This window comes from Acipenser ruthenus, chromosome 15, assembly GCF_902713425.1.
Source record: "Acipenser ruthenus chromosome 15, fAciRut3.2 maternal haplotype, whole genome shotgun sequence".
Classification (NCBI taxonomy): Eukaryota; Metazoa; Chordata; class Actinopteri; order Acipenseriformes; family Acipenseridae; genus Acipenser; species Acipenser ruthenus.
Window position 1 is genome coordinate 3,538,324 of NC_081203.1, and position 21,078 is coordinate 3,559,401.

At 37.5% G+C, this 21,078-nt stretch overlaps 1 protein-coding gene across 3 annotated transcripts; it reads left to right on the forward strand.

Moving 5' to 3' along the window:
• The first annotated feature begins 1,888 nt into the window (after positions 1–1,888).
• LOC117422408 (TNF receptor-associated factor 1-like) lies at positions 1,889–15,251 on the forward strand. Of its 3 annotated transcripts, none has more exons than XM_058986887.1 (11): positions 1,889–2,006; positions 3,163–3,483; positions 3,684–3,768; positions 5,535–5,633; positions 6,462–6,623; positions 8,754–8,819; positions 9,864–9,932; positions 10,159–10,614; positions 12,154–12,331; positions 12,565–12,713; positions 14,217–15,251. In XM_058986887.1, exons 2-11 carry the CDS (start codon positions 3,275–3,277, stop codon positions 14,433–14,435), a joined length of 1,692 nt encoding a protein of 563 aa, XP_058842870.1. In that variant the 5' UTR covers positions 1,889–2,006; positions 3,163–3,274; the 3' UTR covers positions 14,436–15,251. The 3 variants fall into 3 exon arrangements, with proteins under 3 accessions (XP_058842870.1, XP_058842871.1, XP_058842872.1); XM_058986888.1 differs by lacking the exon at positions 1,889–2,006 and adding an exon at positions 2,363–2,497; XM_058986889.1 differs by lacking the exon at positions 1,889–2,006 and adding an exon at positions 2,710–2,752.
• The last annotated feature ends 5,827 nt before the right edge of the window (positions 15,252–21,078 follow it).

The following is a 21,078-nucleotide window of genomic DNA, read 5'->3' on the forward strand; positions in this document are numbered from 1 at the left end:
GAAGTCTTATACTGTACCTCGGAAAGCCTCAAAATGTCCTTTAAGTTTATCAAACGTTGTTAAATTTAAGATGTTTTTCCCTTCTCCTAAATGTACATCTTGTTAGTTTTAATCAGTGCCAACTTTGTCCTGCACAAAAAACTTAGTTTAGAACAAAATCACCCTTCTACATGCTTATCTTTATTACTCACATTTCTTTTGTTCATTTATCTGTCAAGTTATCATTTACTAAATCAGATGTGACTGTTAGAAATGTCCCTGATCTCTGCATAATTCGTAATCAGCAGTTATACTCATGGGAGCATTTATAGAAGTTCTTAGAAACTTCAGTAGGTGAATCCCAGAACACATGTTTTATCTGTGCACTAATACCCACTCAAAGGCAACAGAAGATTCGACTTGCACACACTGTGTAGTAAGCAGAGTATTTTACAGCAGAGCACTGCTGCTCCACCATTACTATACCCCAAGCGGAACGTAGGTACAAATTATTATTATTATTATTATTATTATTATTATTATTATTATTATTATTATTATTAGCTTCACAATAGTGAAATGATCACTGTAGTATCTTGTGTATTGTTGCTAGCAGTGTGGTATTTTAAAAGTTTATCATAGGAGGCTATTCTTCCATGTAAATTGTGTATTTGGATTTTCAGTATCCTTTATAAGGCTAAGTGCTAGGAAATCGTTTGATATATATATATATATTAACTTAAAAGACAAAACAGACAAATTAGCTTTTTTTTTTTTTTTTTTTTAAACCAACTAAGTCTGCAGGTGTGTTTAGACGCCAATACTGTACAAAACTGGCTGCAGTACCAGCCTTGTAAGTGAAAGAAACAAGTTTGAATCTCTCAGTTGTGTGATGTACCAGCACTGCCTTTACCTGATGCTGCTGAAGCCTGCGTGGAAGATCAGATAATACTGGGGCTTGGAACTGCTGTCAGGACTTTTGCCCACTTCTTAAAATGCTTGCTTGGCAATGTTTAGGTCCTGCCTTTGCCTGCCGGTACCTCTCACGCAAATATTATTTGTTCAAAGTTTCGCTTTTATCTTGAAAATGGCTATGTGTTTCACTGAGACTACAACAGCATTTTAAAAAAAAAACATTCCCAGGAACTATGAAATAAACAGCTGTTGTTTTGGTCCCAGCAGATGGGGAAATAAAATGTATGTGAGGCATTTCTCCCTGTGGCTAAGACACATGACGATTTAACAATTAATTGATCATTATTATTGGCATCAAAACTAACACCACCGACATCAGCCTATCAAGGGTTTTATACTCCAATATGTAAATACACTCCATACCTAATAAATTATAATTAACGTAAACGGCATTATTGCAGCATTATAGAGCAGATTATGGTCATATGTTACATACTTACCATGCCAAATTACACTGTTTGCAAATACATTCAGCTCTGGCAAGCACAGTACACAAATAAATGCTCATTCTATACTTGATTATTATTATTATTATTTATTTCTTAGCAGACGCCCTTATCCAGGGCGACTTACAATTGTTACAAGATATCACATTATTTTTTACTGAAGCAATCTAGGTAAAGTACCTTGCTCAGGGGTACAACAGCAGTGTCACCTACCAGGGATTGAACCCACGACCCTCCGGTCAAGAGTCCAGAGCCCTAACCACTACTCCACACTGCTGCCCTATACTGTACTCATAATCCCGCAGCATCAGTATGGCAATGCAGACCCCCAAAAGGATTGCAACCACTGTCTACAAACTGCTGTTGTGTAAGCTTACAAAGAAATGATAATGTCTAGCAATTGACTTTCTTTTACAGTTTCTGATGTTCTGCCATGATGAAGGCACGCGCGTCATTACTGACATCTCCGGAAAGTGGGCGGGTTTAGATAGAATTTAAAAAAAAAAAAAAAAAACATTGACCTCATTCTGGAAGTTAGCAAAGGGGACTTCCAAGCTTCCGTTTACACCTCTAAGTGCACGGTGAAACAAAACATGCAGTGGAAAAGTAAGATGAAAACCCCTTTTGTAATAATAAAAATTGTGTCTACGGGTTTATAATTACAGGGATTAAACGAGTAAATCCTTTACGAACGCGCTTGCCTGCCTGCATCTCGACAGTAATTGATAATTACATGTTTTCGTTACACTAGGCCTGGTACTAGCTATATTGGAGCATAATGATATAGTTACTGTCTGTATTAGTAATTATCACAGTACTGTATTTTCATGAAGTGTGTAACACATTAAGTATAGATGCGTAAACATACGGTGTATTATGTCATCAATACATTATTGTTATTTAACCTTTTCAACACGACAGACCTAGTAGTACAGCAGGTTACTTACACTAAATCAAGGGAAGACTACTCAGTTTCACAACAGACAAGCAGTACTTAACACTGACACTTTAGTTAGTTATTTTAGGGTAGACTTGCTGTAAAGAGAGTTAACGCTAACACGTCTGTCGTTGGGAGTGAGATGTCAACGCAGTTCTAGGTGAGGGGGTTACCAAAAATGCAGGAAATTATCAAAACAAAAAAAAAAACCCCCACCAAAACTTCATAAACACTATATAGCTCTACTTCTAGCGATTTAAAGAAAAAAAATACCACAGCACCGTTTTCTTGTAAAACTAGGTGACCACAGAATAAGCTAAAATGACGTAGATCTTTGACATTTAATTGACAGGGTGCATTATAGTAGCACTCGATAGAACACGTACAGAATAAATATTTTTTTACCAAGAGTAAGGTACTGTGTTATGTCACCTTAATAAAATATACTTTAATTAGTGAATTACCATGTGTTTAATATGTAACTAGTTATGTAGGTCTGTGTGTTTTAAATGTTTTATTATTAGTGTCATTACTTTTAGTTATTAGTATACCGGTAATTAGTGTCTGTTTTTATAAATCAATACCAGGGGGCGTGGGATTTATATATTATTATACTTATATTATTGATGGGAAATGCCAATGGTAGTTTTCTAAGATTTTACAATGAATGTGAAAAAATGATGCGTTTTTACGTTTGAACAGAACTTACGCATGAGTTACTGATTTGGATTTTATGAGTAGGCAGAAGATTTATTATTCATTGAAAGGAAATGTGTCAGACTACAAATGTGTTTTTATTCTCTCTTTCTTTTGTAATCTTTGCAGAAACCTGGTTTGGTTGGGAAGATATCAGACTCGGGACCCATCGTTTCAAAGCGGCAGCCAGACTCACTCACCTTAATCTGCAGGTCGATTTCATTTAGTATCACTCTCAGAAATGGCAGAAGAATCCACAGGCGGCTTGTTCAACGGGCTCTCATCTGCGCCCGATGAAAATGAGTACCCCTCCGGTTTTCCACAGAGTATTTGCGACGACGTGCCTCATGTGAAATACCTGTGCAGCAGCTGTAATAATGTCCTGAATAAAGCGCGCCAGACGCTGTGTGGCCATCGGTACTGCCTGGCATGCCTTAACTGGCTCATGCGGTGGGTACACCTTCTTATTCGATTTATTATTGTTTATAAATAAACTCAAATTATATATATAAAATTAAACAAAAATATCCTAATTGTTCCAATCATATATGGCCCTTTCTTCTGCTCCACAGTACCTTGGACAGTATGTTCTGGATGTCTGCACACTCATGTTACTAGTTAAGTTGTTGTTGTTTGTTTTTTTTTCATAGAAATAACAAGAATCCAGTCTGTAAGAAATGTAAAGAAGATGACCCCAGCACGGTCAGTGAGGAGAGCATTTTGACATCAGAGCATGTAAGTCCCGGTGTATTCCGTGCAGTACTTATGTTGTACGCTTATATACAGTAGCTGTGCTCAGTAAAGCCAAGCAGTGCTGAAAATGTCAAACAGAATCCCAATACTGGCAATAGCAAGTATCAGCATTTAATGCCTGTGCCTGGGGGGTGGTGTGACTGTATCACCTGTTGTTAGCACTGCAATAGAAAAGCAATCATGAGAGGGCTAGGTGAAGCAGCAAGCTAATTCACTAGCTTCGAATCCAATGCAGGTAGAAATGAGGTCACATCATAAAGCCAGTTAATAATCTGACACTTTACCACACAATTGTCAGCCTCTGTTTGAGAGGGGCCCTGGGCTGAATGACTGACAGTTCAGGATCGGGTACAAGGGAGGGGGGTGTTCTTTAGTTCTAGCTGTTTTGTGGCAAGTGCTTTGGTCTTTGCATGTTATAATGGCCTGTTGTTTTAAAAGGTAGTTAAGTGTCGATTCCACTCAGAGTTAAACCTCGGTTGGATCATTCATTCATTCCGCTGTCAATGATGGCTCTTTATGAAGTTTGTTTATCCAAACTGTACCACTGTGTCGTTATGTGGGGGCAAGAGAGATCCCACTTGTCATACCATTATTATCAGTAATAAAAGGTCATTGGAGTTCTTCCTACCTGTGTTACAGAGGCATGTGTATGAAAAAGGTCAGAAAGATACGGGGTACTTTTTACACCTACTGCTAAAATGTCATTGTGGATTGCCAACTATTCTCATGGGTGATTAAGCCACGTGCAGATTGTGTGTCATGCTTATACCAAAATAATGGAATTGCTCACAGTTCAGGGGAAGATTTATTTGATAATACGTTACAAGTTAGACCCTGTATTATAAAAGGTTGCTGGATGTTCTTCTTTTTTTTTACCTACTGTATAAGTAACAATTTCTGGGTTAACAGCTGCCTGTTTAAGCAAGTCGCAGTTGATGTGAATGTCCTATTGGGGCAGTCCCCTTGTACATTGATTCATGGCTGTCTGTCTGTCTCATGGTTGTTTTTTTTATTTCATTAGGAAATACAGACTGTACAGCAATCAGTATGTTTTTTGGTATGGTTAAATACCAGTAAGAACACTAAATTATTAGAAATAAGTTATTGAAAATCAAGAGTTCCTGTTGCTAGTCAGTTTGCATGAATTAAATAACGCCAGCCAGCAGTGCAGATGATAATTTAGCTTAAACCAGTTTCAGGACCCTTTTCACAACTCCCCATGTAGTTTCTTTCTATGTAAGGTTTCTTAACTTTGAAACCTCGCTGCAGAATACAGCACCATGGAGTCCAGTAGCCCTTCATGTTGGTCCACAGTGCTCTCTGGAAGTATTTAAGTCTGTGCTGTTTGCCTGTCCCACAATTGAAACTGGAAAAGGGACTGGGGTTGGGGAGACTCTTAATGGATGTGTAGCAACATGGAGGAGTGGGCTTCTCTATAGTGCTGTGCTACCTTCATGGATTTTTAAAGAAAATGCATCACAATATACACAGATGTAGAAAACACCCTTAGTATAATTTAAAAAAAAACAAAAAAAACAAGTTACTCTTTCATATTGTCTGCGTCACCCGAAACCTTAGGTAAAGTACAGACTGATAACTTTGGGCAGGTTTTTCTTTAGCTATAATATTAGTGGTGGGTGGAATCACTGGCTTAAAACAACATCCCCACATTTGATGGTGATTTTTATGAACACTAATGAAACTTTGTGATTACTATTGTACTCAGTGCAGCTAATTTTCTTTTTTAGTTCTACAGTGATGCTGCGATCAACAAAGAGATCTCTGAGTTGAAGGTGCACTGTGCTAATCAGGGCTGCAACTGGAAAAACACACTGAAGCATTATGAGGTACGTTTCATATGCAGATGCCTGTGTCTCTAATGCCTGTTCTGTTTTTAAGATAATGAGCCATGTTTTTGATGCAACTGCAATGTTTTCCCCTCTGCTTTCTGAAAGGAATAACAAACAACCCCCTGCTAGTTTTATGATATTATATTCTTTCTTATTTTCCTTTGAGAAACAATGGGGACAAACTTTACCCAGGCTGAAACTTCATGTTCCTAAGGAACCAATGGATTTATTTAACTTGCTGCTTTTGTAAAAAATTATAATGTGATGATTTAATGGGCAATACAATCCTCACCCGTAGTTTTGCTGTGATGTTTGTTTCCATACTTTGTGCCAGTACTGTGTTTGTATGTATGTATAGATTTATACTGTACTCTATATTAGGAGTTCAGACAAATGCCTTGCTTTCATGGTTCTATTTGCAAAGCTTTAATTCATGATTTCATAGATAGATTAAATACTGTTTGGAAAATATGCATTACAATTTTACTGCATCATTTGGCAGAGGTAGGTTTGGTCTGATAGAGTAGGTTTATTTTAGAATCACTATTTAAACAGCAATACTTGCACAGTTGGAGAGCTACTAGTAAAAACAAGATATCCAAATTCCATACAGTGTTCAAAGGCAATAATAATCCTACGCTTTTACTTGTCCAGACAACTTCTCTGTTGAATTGAAAGATAACAGTGATTGTATTTTTGGTTTTAATAGGATTTTCTGTAATCGGGAGCCTACATAAAGCAGCATTAAATATCCAGCATTATAAATCCACTGTTAGTTATATGCAATATCTTTTTTTTTTTATATATATATATATAATTTCCCAGGACCACCAAAGTCAATGTGATTATGAGCTAATCCCGTGCAACATTGGCTGTGGCCACATGGTTATTAGAAAGATGCTGGCAAACCACCTTGAAAAGGGATGTGCAAACAACATGGTGGTCTGCAAGAAGTGCACTCGAAAAATACGACAAGCAGAATTTCAGGTAAGAAGGGTTTGTACTGTATTTTTTCAGCACTCAAGAAATCGGTTTTGCAAATCAAGGATTTAACCCTCCGTCTGTGTTGTTACCATGTATAGTAATTGCTCATCAGTGTTATTTAACAACCTTTGCCAATGTTTATAAAGTTTAAATGGTTTACAGATGATTAAATGTGATGCTGCTATAACAATCTGCTGAGCTATCTGGATGAATTAATTGCCCTAAAAGGTACAGTAATTATTAGGCAGTTTCTGGCAGTTCAGAATTAAAATAACTAGTCTTGAACAGCACCGAATGCCACTCAGAAATGTTGCCCGTTGATAAAAATGTATTATGAAAGGAAAATGATTTCCAGTCTCTACAAGATATATAATATATATATATATATATATATATACCAGAGACCTCAACAGATATTATTGCATTCATGTCTATAAATAGTTTAGTCTGCGCAGTGCTTTCCATATTGTAGGTTTACCATCTCTTTGGGCTTTACTATGGTGATAAAAATACTTTTGGGAAGTAGTGTTAGGGGCGGTCCCTAACTGCTTCCTCTGACATCTGTGTTTAAAGGGAAGCCCCCAGTAATAGTTTATGACATGAAACTTAGTCAAAATAAGACTTTAGTTTTGACTTCAGATTTTGGCAAAACCCATTTTAAGGCAGGAAAGAAATCCCCATATGGCAGGTGGATGTGGTCACTTCATTGACAATATATTTGTTTTAAAAACGTGTAGCTTCACATTAATATGGTATGAATATTTAAAAACAACACTTTAAATACAGTAATACCACCAACATTTTGGCACAACATTTCAACTGAGAGTTCTGCAGGTCTAGGAAATTGTAAACCACTGTTGTACCGTAGGAAAGATAACTCCATTCGAAACTGCAGACCTGTAAACAAATTGTGTGGACGCCCATATATATACTGTATACATGCTCATGTTCTTTTTCTTTTTCTCTCAGATTATTCATTTGTTTCCCAGGGTTCTCTTTCTGTAAGGTCGCTTAGTGCTGAAAACAGTTCAAACACCCCTTTGTCCGGTTATTGACGGTTTTGCAACAGTTATGTAATAAAACAATCATGCAGTAAAAATGCTTGGTTTTGTATACGTTATATGCGGCACACTGTAGATCAGCCCGTTCTATTCCTCTGTGTCATATTGTAACGTTGCTGTCTGTCACCTGTCTCTGATTTTGAGGTACAGCCTTGATTTTGTGTTCCAGTATCCCCTGGAGCATTCTCAAATAGACATTTAATTCGATAGATAGCTGGCTTGCTCATAAATCAACCGCGACAAAAGTGATAAGGCATCCAAGTGAAAATACAATGCCGCTGATCTTCAGATAAAATGTACCAGTGTAAATCCTAACGCAGTATGTATAGATTTGTACGATAAGGAAACGATTAATGAATCCCTCAGTTTGGAGTTTACCACCTAATATTGCTGCAGTAAATTGACATGTTTAGCACATTTAACTGTGTGAAAACAATTTAACACCTTTCTCAAAGAAATGTTAAGGGAACTTTTGTCATACTAAATATGTATATATATGTATATGTATATATATATATATATATATATATATATATATATATATATATATATATACACACATACATATTTAGTATGTGTGTATATATATATATATATATATATATATATATATATATATATATATATATATATATATATATATATATAAAAGCAAAAACAGCCACTATTGATTCTCCATCTGAATACTAATACGTTCTGTATTATAATGGCGATCTATCACTTTTCAGTTATGACACTTGTTGCCATTTTTCATAAAGAATTCAGGTGCTCAGCATACATGACTAAATTACTAGTCTAAACTCTGATTGTTCTACATTTGTTTGTTTGGCACCATTTTGGATCACACTGTTCTGTATATATTTATTTGGTTGAATTTTGAGTCTGTGCATAAGTGGCCGTTCTACATGCTGACAGTTGATCCAAAATGATGGCCACAAAAACTCTGCCTAGTGCTCACCTAATCTCCCCTTTCTATAAGCCATGATTGGCACAAGCTCAGGAATGGAATTCTAAAACAAACGCTTGGCCCTGTCACTGGTACCGGGACTGAAGTTACGCTTCTCGTCCACAGAAACACACATGCGAGAGCAGCCCTGTTAAGGAAAGAAAGCCAACCAAAGCAGAGACAAGAGAAAAGGTAAACTGGTTATTATGCATGGTCTTCAAGCTAATCGAGGCATAAGGCGGTGCAGAGCGATTATGTGATAGCCTTTTACCTCTGGAGGCTTGAGATCAAAGCTGCCTTATGTCAGTACAGTTGATGGGGTAGTGTGGGGGAGCTCAGAAAGGAGATTTCTGTCTCCTGTGCTGCCAGTGTAGCCACTTTCGTGAGCATTACAAATAGAATAATATTTGCAAAGTAGATGTATTCCATCTGTGGAATTTCAGCTAACAGAAGGTCTTAGTAATAAGGGTTTTTCCTTAATAAGGAAAAGTAAATGGTTCCAATTTAAGCAACTTTAAATCCTAACGTATATTTTGTTGCTAGCCTTTAAAAACCTTCCTTGAGGGGGCTCCTGAGTGGCGCATCCAGTAAAGGCGCTCCACGTGGAGTGCAGGATGCGCTCTATCGTCTGGACGTCGCCAGTTCCAGTCCAGGCTGTTCCTTTGCCGATCGAGGACGGGAGCTCCCAGGGGGCGGCGCACAATTGGCCGAGTGTCGCCCGGGGGAAGGGAGGGTTAGGTCGGCCAGGGTGTCCTCGGCTCACCGCGCACCAGCGACCCCTGTAGTCTGGCCGGGCACCTGCGGGCTTGCCTGTAAGCTGCCCGAGAGCTGCGTTGTCCTCCGACGCTGTAGCTCTTGGGTGGCTGCATGGTGAGTCTGCAGTGTGAAAAAAAGCGGTCGGCTGAGTCACGCGCTTCGGAGGACAGTGTGTGTTCGTCTTCGTCCTCCCGAGTCAGCGCAGGGGTGGTAGCGGTGGGCTGAGCTTAAAAAATAATTGGCCATTCTAAATTGGGAGAAAATAATAAAAATAATTGGCAAAGACTAAATAAAAAAAAAAAAAAAAAAAAACTTTCCTTGAGATGAAAGTTATCTGTCTATAGCATCGACGCCATTGTTCCTGATTTTTTTTTTTTTACCGTTTGACTGAAATCCAGGTCTGAAACATTGGTTAACCAGCATAAGTGTTCCAGTTCCTCCTTGTGAAAGTACATTAACGACCACACTTATTGTCTTTAGAATCGGCAACTCACGAACATGAAGAACAAGGACCTGTGTCGCTTTGCTGAAGCCGGTTGTACATTTAAGGTAATCTAATAATGATTCCAAAGACATTGTGTGTGCTGGTTGTTTCATTGGATGTGTGGGGAAAAAGTGTGCACTAGTAGTTAATCCATTCACGTAAAAATAAGTCATTTTGCTGGATGCCTGCAGTAAGTATAGCACTTTCAGCCCTTATGCTACAAATCGTTTCATATTGCTTACCACAGTCAGTACTGCAATAACGTTCCTGTCTTTTAATTTTCTTTTACAGGGGAGTAAAGAGAAAATCAAGGAGCATGAACAGTCCGCGCTTGTGCTTCACATGGGGCTCCTGCTCCAGGTGTTTGACAATATAAAAACGTCCTTGCTCTCCGATCTTGGCAGTGAGGATGTAAATGAGGCCCAGGTTTCAGGAATGCAGGTTAAAATGAAACGACTGGAGGACACTCTGCACTCCCTGCGGATCCAGGGGGCCGTGGAGATGAACGGGGAAGACCTGGAGGTGGACAGCTACACAGAGCCTTCGGTTTTCCACGGAGACCAGAAGCAAGGGCAGGAGCTGGAAGAATGCAGGAAGAAGCTTGCCGAGCTTGAGCAAAAAATCCAAGTGTATGAGAATATCGTCACGGTTCTCAACAGAGAGGTGGAAAAAACCCAGCTGACGTTGGCTGCGTTTGAGTGTCAGAATAGAAACGATCAGGAGTCCATTAAAGACTTGGAGCTTAAGGTAACTAATCCTGGTAACTGTGACAGTCTGGTTTACATTAAAACTTTTACAATGCAATTTAGTACATACTGTGTCCTCTCTAATCAAAGCCCCGGGGGTCCTAAATTGGTCATCATTAATAGATAGAGAAAAGTTGAAGTTAATTGAGTGGTATAAAATATGGCTGAAATTACTTCGGGTCAAAAATGGCGAGCGTGCTATGAGAAGAGTCTTTGATTGCAGTTGTCCAAAGAGATTATCTAATTGGAGAAATGTTACAGAGATCATGTCCATGGCATGTGCCATGACCTTTTAAAACAGGTAAACTTTAATTTCATATCTGTTTTCCTCAAGGCTGATTTTCTGAAATGAAGTGTGGGAGCATATTAGCCTTGTGCTGTGCAGTGATACGCTTCTCTACCTCAGCAAGCGTGGCAAATAAAGGTCTAAGCTGACACAATAATAAAGAATGATTGAGAACACACATAACAGGATTTTACGCATGTAAGAAAATAAATATGAAGAACATGTAGACAATACTCCTGCCCAATTTGATGTAGTCTGATCTAGAGCCTCTCTGACCCTTGTAAAGGACAAGCAGAGCAATTAAACCAATGTAGCTTAGTAGCCAATAACCTTAGCTTTATGGTGTATTTAGAATTGAAGTTCTGTTTTAGAAACGCAAGGAGAGATGCTCCTAAATGATAATCTTCCTAGGTTTATTTTAGCCTTACTGCCAAGCTTAAATGTCATTTCAGAAGGTGGGTTAAAACTCAATCGTGCAGCACTGGAGTCAGCGATTTAGTCTCCTGTGCTTTTTATTTATTTATTTATTTTTATTTTTTAACTTGTACGATTGCTGCTGCCAGCAGCATAGACTAATGGAAAATAAACGCATAGTCTAGGATGGAGTTGGCAGTGTTGTTTCTGTCCTCTGCCAGCAAGCGGCCAGCGAAAAAAAGAAGCAGCAACTTAGGGAAATATTACTATGAGATGCATTATTGTTGGAAAATTGGATGTGTGACAAAAACTTCTTAATGTCACTTTATGCTTTTCACATCAGTTTTCTATATGTTTATATGTTATGCTTTTATTTTTGTTTGTTTGTTTGTTTGTTTGTTTGTTTATTTATTTATTTATTTATTTTACTGTTCGGTCTTGTTTTACTGGCTTTTTTTTACTTTTTTGAGATGGCTGTGCCGTGAAAGGCGCTATATAACAGAGTTGAAAGATAACATTGTCATGATATGAATGAAATGAGGAAGGCTGTCTAGGTGCCAGCCCTAGACAAGTTAAAAACAGCTCAAAGCCAGGTAAAGGCAGATTTAGAGAAAAACGGTAAGAAGTCAGTAGGGGAGCACCAGAACCCAGAACCACTCGGAATGAGTACAAAGTTGAAAGGGAAATGAAATGACATTTCAAGCTACTTGCTGTACTCTTTAAGTATTAAGAACCACCCCAGAGATGTGAGTTGAATAGAGTGTGTTCGTTTCTGTAGCTGCAGTAGATGCATTGTGTTGTCTCCCCAGCTCTGGAATGATTCAGTAACTGTGCTTTCAGGTGACGGAGCAGCAGCGTCAGCTCGCTCTGAAGGACATTGCCATCAATTCCCTCTACCTGCGCATCGCTTCTCTGGAGCAGGCCACGTTCGACGGGACATTTATCTGGAAAATCTCCGAACTGAACAGAAAAATGCAGGAAGCCGCAGCTGGAAGAGGGAGCAGCTTGTACTCTCCAGGTAACTCGCCTGGTTTTCCATCAACCATTCGATCAGAAGTGCCAATATACTGAAAAGATTACATTAAGTCCCTCGGGGGAATGTTTTTTTTTCTGTTCACAATAGTTCATATTAACCCATTAAATCTTTGTAATTTTTCAGAGCATTTTTAACCTGTTATTTTCATTTTCCCTTACGATAACTGACTCATTTTTTTGAAGCCTAAAATGTAACGTATCATTGTGTCTTTTCAGCTTTCTACACAGGCAAATATGGCTACAAGGTGTGCATGAGGTTATATTTGAATGGAGATGGAGCAGGCAAAGGAACACATATCTCTCTGTTCTTTGTGGTTATGAGGGGTGAATATGATGCTCTTCTTCTGTGGCCTTTTAAGCACAAGGTAAGACTGACCCCTGATTCCTTAATATCAAATTCCCTGTGTATAATTTCCTTATAAAGATTGGTGCTGGGGTTTTAAAAGTGCACACTATTTTTTTTTTTTTTTTAATATATATATATATATATATATATATATATATATATATATATATATATATATAAATATTTGTATATATGTTTTTAATAACATTCGTGCAATCTTATAATACAAACATATTCTCAAATATATAACGTTAACATTCATACATTTATAAATCTAAGCCCACAACCCATACCCATATCTTCAGTGATAATTATTACATAACAGAAATAGTATGATAACAAATGTTACAACATTTTTTTTAAAGTCACTGTAGTAAGCTGACAGTAATATATATCATGTCTGTTTCTATAATCCATTCAAAAATGGGCCCCACATTTTAAGGAAGTAATTTTCCTTTATCTGTCTGGTAGAGCCTCTCCAGCTGTAATGTACATAGCATTAGATGTTTCCATTCTGTGAAAGTTGGACATTTCCAGTATTTAAGGATTCACTTTTTTAGTATCAAAGAACAATTGCTTAAGACAATATTAACATCATTTATATTCAATGGCATCCCACAGGATGTTACACCCACCAACATGCAGAAGCTAGGTATTACTTTGCTGCACACTATTTTCTGCCTGCTATTGAACAGAAATAGTTATCCGCTCTTGTTTGTATACTGGGTACCGCACTGTTACATATAATACACAGCAGTATTTTTAATTGTTAAGAAGATCATTTAAAAGCTTCTGGGATTCAGATGACTATAAACTTTGCATCTTTCAGTCTCTGAAACTCGCTTTCTTTTTTTAATAGTCTCACTTAATATAAACCAGACCATCTGTTATCATATAGAATCTGCCAGACTGTATTTTTAAAAGGACCATCGTGAAAAGACTCTAGTGCTGTTGCAGTCTTGCATGCTGTTGCAGTCTTGCATGCTGTTGCAGTCTTGCATGCTGTTGCAGTCTTGCATGCTGTTGCAGTCTTGCATGCTGTCTTTCTATCCTTGGCTGAGGATACAATGTACAGTACGTCGGTGCAAAAAGCATTGTGGGTCTGGAATGCAGACATTTCTAACAAGAAATGCAAGCTTGAAAGAGCTCAGTCAGGCCAGAATTAACAAAGGGCACTTTGATGGAATGCTTCCAATAAAAACAATGCAAGGTTTCTATGGAACACAATCCTGCTCTTTCTACTCCTAGTGCCTTACGTGTAAGATGATCCTCGGATAAGCTGAAACATAACCTCGTTAAGGATGACCAGGATAGAATCCCAGTGGTGCAAAACATACAGGGGTTTTGACAGAAAATAATAAGCCTCTGCCATATGCAGCACACTCTTTTGTAACATAATAGGGATTCCGCTGTATAAAAGGAACATGTGTTTTGCAGTATTCATTACACTAGGATAACAGAATCTCAGAGATTTTTAGAGATAATAATAGTAGTATTGTTTTGTTTTCCCCTTTTTCTTTAGGTGACCTTTTTCCTGATGGACCAGAATCACAGAGAGCATGTGATCGATGCCTTTCGCCCCGACCTCAGCTCCACATCGTTTCAGAGGCCAGTGAAGGAAATGAATGTGGCCAGTGGCTGCCCTCTCTTCTTCCCTCTCTCCAGGCTGCACTCCCCTAAACATGCGTATTGCAAAGACGACACTTTGTTTGTTAAGTGCATTGTAGATGTAACACCGTGAGCTTTTCAAGCTTGCCTGTAGCTTGCTTTGAAATGCCAGTGTAATTTTGCACTATGGCTGTGTATGTAAAGGCCCATGGCGTGAGGTTATCTGGGTTCAGCCATTTGCCTTCTCTCGTGTTACTGCTTACATAGGAAAGGGCTGCCCAGAAGGATTGACACCCTTCTATATTTTCAATGCAAAATGCTGTATGACATTATAATTGTTATCACTTGAGAAATGTGGATATGTGGGTACATTTACTATTGTGTAAAACATCTGAATGCAATATGTGAAATGAAGAACACCTTATATTTCAATTGAAAACAAACTGATATAAACATATAGAGTACATATTGTATATACTAACATGTCTTTGGTAACTGCTAATAATATCAACACAAATTGCAGTATGTGTGTGTGTGTGTGTGTGTATGTGTACGAAAAGCAAAAACATTCATATTGGACATATTTTTTTAATCACGTACTGTTCACGAGTTTTTCATATTTATTAGATTTTGAAACGGTATGTTGACATTGCAATAAATACAACTGACAAGATCTGTTTTTTATGTCAGTACATTTGGGTAAACTGTAGCTAAACAAACACTGACCTTATTTCTAGCATGGTAAATGTTACTGTACCGTGTATGAATGGACAAGTGTAGCAGATTTCTCAAATTGAAGAAAGCAGAGCAGTTTGTTAGGGAATATTTATCCTATCCCATAAGGTATATTTGTTACAGTATATATATTTCTACAGTAGAATAAATACTTTATGCAATTAGTGTAAAATGTTTTTCATTTTATTTTTAGCAATAAAGTACATGTGATGTAGGATGGCATCGTCTTTTTACTAACAACAAATGCTGTCCGTTTGCATAACTTACTCTCAGGTAGTCTGCTACTATTCCAGTTCCTAGTTCAAGTCACTGGCATCAGAGACTGTCGGTCATTTGAAAATGAAGCTGGTTGGTTTATGAGAGAAAAGCACTGAAGCTGTGGGGACAATTTCACCAGCTAAAATGACCAAGAAAGTACAAGACTTGGTGAAACCAGCCATTTATTACAATGTGTTTTCTGAGATCCCTGAGCATGTGTTGCTGTTCCAACTCACAAAAATATTTCACACTGAAAAGTTGGGACAAGTTATTCAATCTTTATTTAATGTATAATTTTATCTTGGTACGCTCTGGAGGCAGATGCAGACATTTTATCAACGTTTTTATGATAATCTTGCTATCGCTACTAGTTTGCTGTTATTTTGTAAAATTTGATACACAGTTATTTCTGACATTCCTGCAGCATTACGGCTTGTCACAGCTAAACTTCTGCTCCTAAAACACAGATTAGAAAGCCATTTTCTTTGCATTTAGTGAACGAATAATGGTTGATCCGTGATTCAGCTGAAAAGCTTTTCTAAACATGGGACTTGAATAGCAAATGAAGGCTTTCACACACTTTTATACTACTTGCCTATATTACTGAAATAATGGTTTTCACCGTGTTTACAGACATGCAAATGACTTTAAGGACACGTGACTGCAGCACAGAAAGGTTCTGTAACATGTACACACCCCAAACACCACAACCAGCAAATCAAACACCTGGGCTTTTTTTTTTTTAATTCACTCCTTTTTGAAATGAGAAATTAACCTGTTAGTAATATCATTCACGGTCAATTAAGCACATGCAAGTTATTTGTTTATCATTTTGTAACATTAACGTGAATTTCCTTTTAAAAAAAAATAAATAAATAAGAATTAGACACTGCCATTTTCCAAATATGCTTATAATATGGTATATGTGGCAATGTATATCCCCACAGTTAAATGTCAATAGACGCCACCAGATGAAAAATGACCAAGCAGGAGGAAGTGGATTATTTTTAACTAGTTTTTCACTCCAGATTTATCGTTTTTATTATATGAAAGACCTGACTGGCGTGGCATTATACACTGAAATGTAAGCATTTTTATACCTGTCACATTGCCTTTATTTCACAGGTCAGATATGCACAGTGGCTTATTGATTTCTGCTGCAAAATTGTATTATTGTTACATTAATTCACCTGAAATACACTAATATTCTTCAATATTGTACTTTGAAATTTGATTATGATAAGTAATGTTCTAAAGCCTGGAATTTTTTTTTTTTTAATTCTTCTTGTTATTATCTCCTGGTCAGTTTATCTTCCTGATCACTGGCTTGGGGGGGTTTGTAATCAGTAAATGATTTTCAACAATGAGCATATTTAGAATACTGTACATTTACTATATATATAGAAGGCTTAAAGATTACAAGGGACCTCACTGGAATGGATTTGTTTCATATCAGTTTATATATCCTAACTCAATTAAATCCATAAATATGTGTATATATTTAATATTATATTGATGATATGCTTAAATTGTCCATAAGTATAATTTAGGCCTTTGTAACACAGTTACACTGTAATACATTTTTATGTGCATCTGACAGAACTAGTATTTACTAGGCTTCACCCTGTATACACTGTAGTTAGGAGAACTCTTAAAGTACAATTGCAAAGAGAGATGTTTTTTTTAACCTATCCCTTGTCTATTTAAGAAGTCTGCAATTCTGTTGAGTGGTTCTGGGTTCTGTTGATCCAATATTGAGTTATGGTATTTTCATTTTTCTTTATGTTTATGGTTACCCTATGACATCATGTACACTAGGACAGTTTGGGACAGTTCAGGCTTTTCAGCTCGCATCGCAATGCATTCTGGTACGTTTTACCTGGCTCAGGTCCCTTTCACAACAGTGCTACATGTACCAGAATGCACTGGGGTGTGAGCTGAAAAGCCTGAACTGTCCCAAACTATCCTAGTGTACACAGAGTCATATGGTAACCCTAGATATATTTGACCTACCTTTGAACAGACTTTCTTGTTTCATTCAAATCATATGAGAAAATGAAACTTGGCTGATTCCAGCTACTCTGTGTTGATAGAGTAGGCTGGGCCAGCAGAGTTGAAAGGTCACATGGTCACATGGTTTGAATGGAATGAGGATTGTTCAAAGCGTTTAAAAGCCCATTGAGACAGAGGCTTCTTTTACAAGAGTGTCCTGGCAAGATGACCAGAACCAGACAGCATGTAATTTTCACATCCCTAAAAACAACATCACTCTGAAAGACAATCAAATCATACCTTTACACTTTGATAATTCTTGGATAAATCTTAGTCATTGTTCTTCGTTTAGCTGAAACATTTGGGTTATTTATCTGATGCTTGATCATATCCCGGATACTATTGTCCAGACTATTCCATGCCATAGGGTCGCTGTCGCTAAATGCTGATCGGCCAACCCAGGACCTTCTTACAGTTTTATCACAGAATAATGTCTGGGCAGTTTTACTACAGCAGCAGAAAGTGCTACTGCCCCTTTAACAAAAAAAAAAAAAAACACGAAAGTGCATTTAAACACTGCAGCTATGTAATTTAGAAATGAAAATGCCTTATATAAATATTATTTCCATCACATGATTAACCAAATCACCCTCAGCACATTTCCCTTCATGGCTCCAATTGGCAGAAAAGTATTGGTTTGCTGCAATTTCGCTGATGATAAAAAAAAAAAAAGAATGGAAATTTCCAGATACTGAAAAACTCATTTTACAAAGCGGATTTGAATTAAGCAATGCACACATGCACTTGCTATGGCCTATACCCTAAAGTCTTTGCACAGACATGAAAATTGCCTGGTTATTTTTTAGGTTGCCTTGTATTCTACTACAATACAACATTATCCCTTAGCAATAGTTCTAGACTGCAAGTGCTTCATTATAGAGAACATAAAGCTGGTGTAAAAGACGAGTCCTATCGCCTGGCAGGTATCCCTGCATTGGCTTTCTGGGTTGTTTATTTCTACTTGTAAACCTTTAGATGTTGCTTTCCTTTCATGTGCAAACTTTGAATTGGAGCAAAAACTTGATCCATAATGTTTCAACTTTGTTTTAACTTTTGCAGCATGTACTGCACATTTGTTTTCAAAAGAATACACCCTTCAGCCTCCTCAGTCAAGACAAGAGGAAATCAAAGCGTAGAACAAACGCTGATAACCCCGATCAGAGGATGAGATTACAACAACACAGCCGCTGGGTAAAACTACTTTTAAATTTAATTTTTAAATGATGGTGCACAGTGATGAACCAGAACTCTAATATTAAATGTCATACCCCTTTAAGAGAAATATTGCATTGTAGCTTGTGTATTGATGAGTGTTCTATTTTAAATATGTTTTATGATGTTTCCAATCAGTATGCTGTTCCAATATTGTTAGGTAGATAGATACTTTCTTCTTAACCCATTTTGCCAGTAATTCTTACAGCAGGAGGCTGTGTGGTCCAGTGGTCAAAGAAAAGGGGCTTGTAACCAGGAGGTCCCCGGTTCAAATCCCACCTCAGTCACTGATTCATTGTGTGACCCTGAGCAAGTCACTTAACCTCCTTGTGCTCCGTCTTTCCAGTGAGACGTAGTTGTAAGTGACTCTGCAGCTGATGCATAGTTCACACTCCCTAGTCTCTGTAAGTTGCCTTGGATAAAGGCATCTGCTAAATAAACAAATAATAATATGATCACATTGGAGGGAAAGTACTTAATAATCTAACTAAAGGGAAATTCACTGTGGTTTCAAATGCATTTTTTTGCCGTTAACTCTTTATGATATTTATAATTACTGTCAGTGGTTCTGAGTTCTGTTGCTCAGATATTACATTTGAATAACTATGCTGTCTCAGAATCCCAGTATTACAGTACTGTGCCCGCTGAGCCCTAGTTGGCTGTAGTCATGTGATTTATTTGGATTCAGGAAATACTAAAAAGGAGCTGAGATTTTTTCAGGCACAGATAATATATTGGAATCTGATACTGTGATAAATATGTTTTCACAGTCTGTATGTCATTGTAGGCAATAATTAAAAATATATATATTTAAAAAAAAAAAAAAAACTGGTTAACTGAATGATACATAACTTCAAGAATCCTACCGCACTTCTGAGCTTTTATACTTTTCTTTAAGAACATAAGAACATAAGAAAGTTTACAAACGAGAGGAGGCCATTCAGCCCATCTTGCTTGTTTGGTTGTTAGTAGCTTATTGATCCCAGAATCTCATCAAGCAGCTTCTTGAAGGATCCCAGGGTTTCAGCTTCAACAACATTACTGGGGAGTTGGTTCCAGACCCTCACAATTCTCTGTGTAAAAAAGTGCCTCCTATTTTCTGTTCTGAATGCCCCTTTATCTAATCTCCATTTGTGAACTCTGGTCCTTGTTTCTTTTTTCAGGTCAAAGAAGTCCCCTGGGTCGACATTGTCTATACCTTTTAGGATTTTGAATGTTTGAATCAGATCGCCGCGTAGTCTTCTTTGTTCAAGACTGAATAGATTCAAGTCTTTTAGCCTGTCTGCATACGACATGCCTTTTAAACCCTGGATAATTCTGGTTGCTCTTCTTTGCACTCTTTCTAGAGCAGCAATATCCTTTTTGTAACGAGGTGACCAGAACTGAACACAATATTCTAGGTCAGGTCTTACTAATGCATTGTAAAGTTTTAACATTACTTCCCTTGACTTAAATTCAACACTTCTCACAATATATCCAAGCATCTTGTTGGCCTTTTTTATAGCTTCCCCACATTGTCTAGATGAAGACATTTCTGAGTCAACATAAACTTCTAGGTCTTTTTCATAGTTCCCTTCTTCAATTTCAGTATCTCCCATATGATATTTATAATGCACATTTTTATTGCCTACATGCAATACTTTACACTTTTCTCTATTAAATTTCATTTGCCATGTGTCTGCCCAGTTCTGAATGCTGTCTAGATCATTTTGAATGACCTCTGCTGCTGCAACAGTGTTTGCCACTATTTTTGTGTCGTCTGCAAATTTAACGAGTTTGCTTACTATACCAGAATCTAAGTCATTAATGTAGATCAGGAATAGCAGAGGACCTAATACTGATCCATGTGGTACACCACTGGTTACCTCGCTCCATTTTGAGGTTTCTCCTCTAATCAGTACTTTCTGTTTTCTAGATGTTAACCACTCCCTAATCCATGTGCATGCATTTCTTTGAATCCCTACTGTGTTCAGTTTGAGAATTAATCTTTTATGCGGGACTTTGTCAAAAGCTTTCTGGAAATCTAAATAAACCATGTTGTATGCTTTGCAATTATCCATTTTCAATGTTGCATCCTCAAAAAAGTCAATTAGGTTAGTTAGACACGATCTCCCTTTCCTAAAACAATGCTGACTGTCTCCAACGGGTATTGTTACCATATAGGTAATTTTCCATTTTGGATCTTATTATAGTTTCCATAAGTTTACATATAATAGAAGTCAGGCGTATTGGTCTGTAGTTACCTGGTTCGGTTTTGTCTCCCTTTTTGTGGATCGGTATTATGTTTGCTATTTTCCAGTCTGTCGGTACAACCCCTGTGTCAAGAGACTGTTGCATGATCTTGGTTAGCGGTTTGTAAATAACTTCTTTCATTTCTTTGAGTACTATTGGGAGGATCTCATCCGGCCCAGGGGATTTGTTTATTTTAAGAGCTCCTAGTCCCTTTAACACTTCTGCCTCTGTTATGCTAAAGTTATTTAAAATTGGAGGAACAGGTCGACATGTGGGGCGGAACAGGT

Excerpts from the sequence above, each read along its gene's own strand:
- LOC117422408 (XM_058986887.1), top strand. The coding sequence starts at position 3,275 with ATGGCAGAAGAATCCACAGGCGGCTTGTTCAACGGGCTCTCATCTGCG. Across the intron at positions 3,484-3,683 it reads TGCCTTAACTGGCTCATGCG|AAATAACAAGAATCCAGTCT; the intron begins GTGGGTACACCT and ends TTTTTTTCATAG. Across the intron at positions 6,624-8,753 it reads TACGACAAGCAGAATTTCAG|AAACACACATGCGAGAGCAG; the intron begins GTAAGAAGGGTT and ends TCTCGTCCACAG.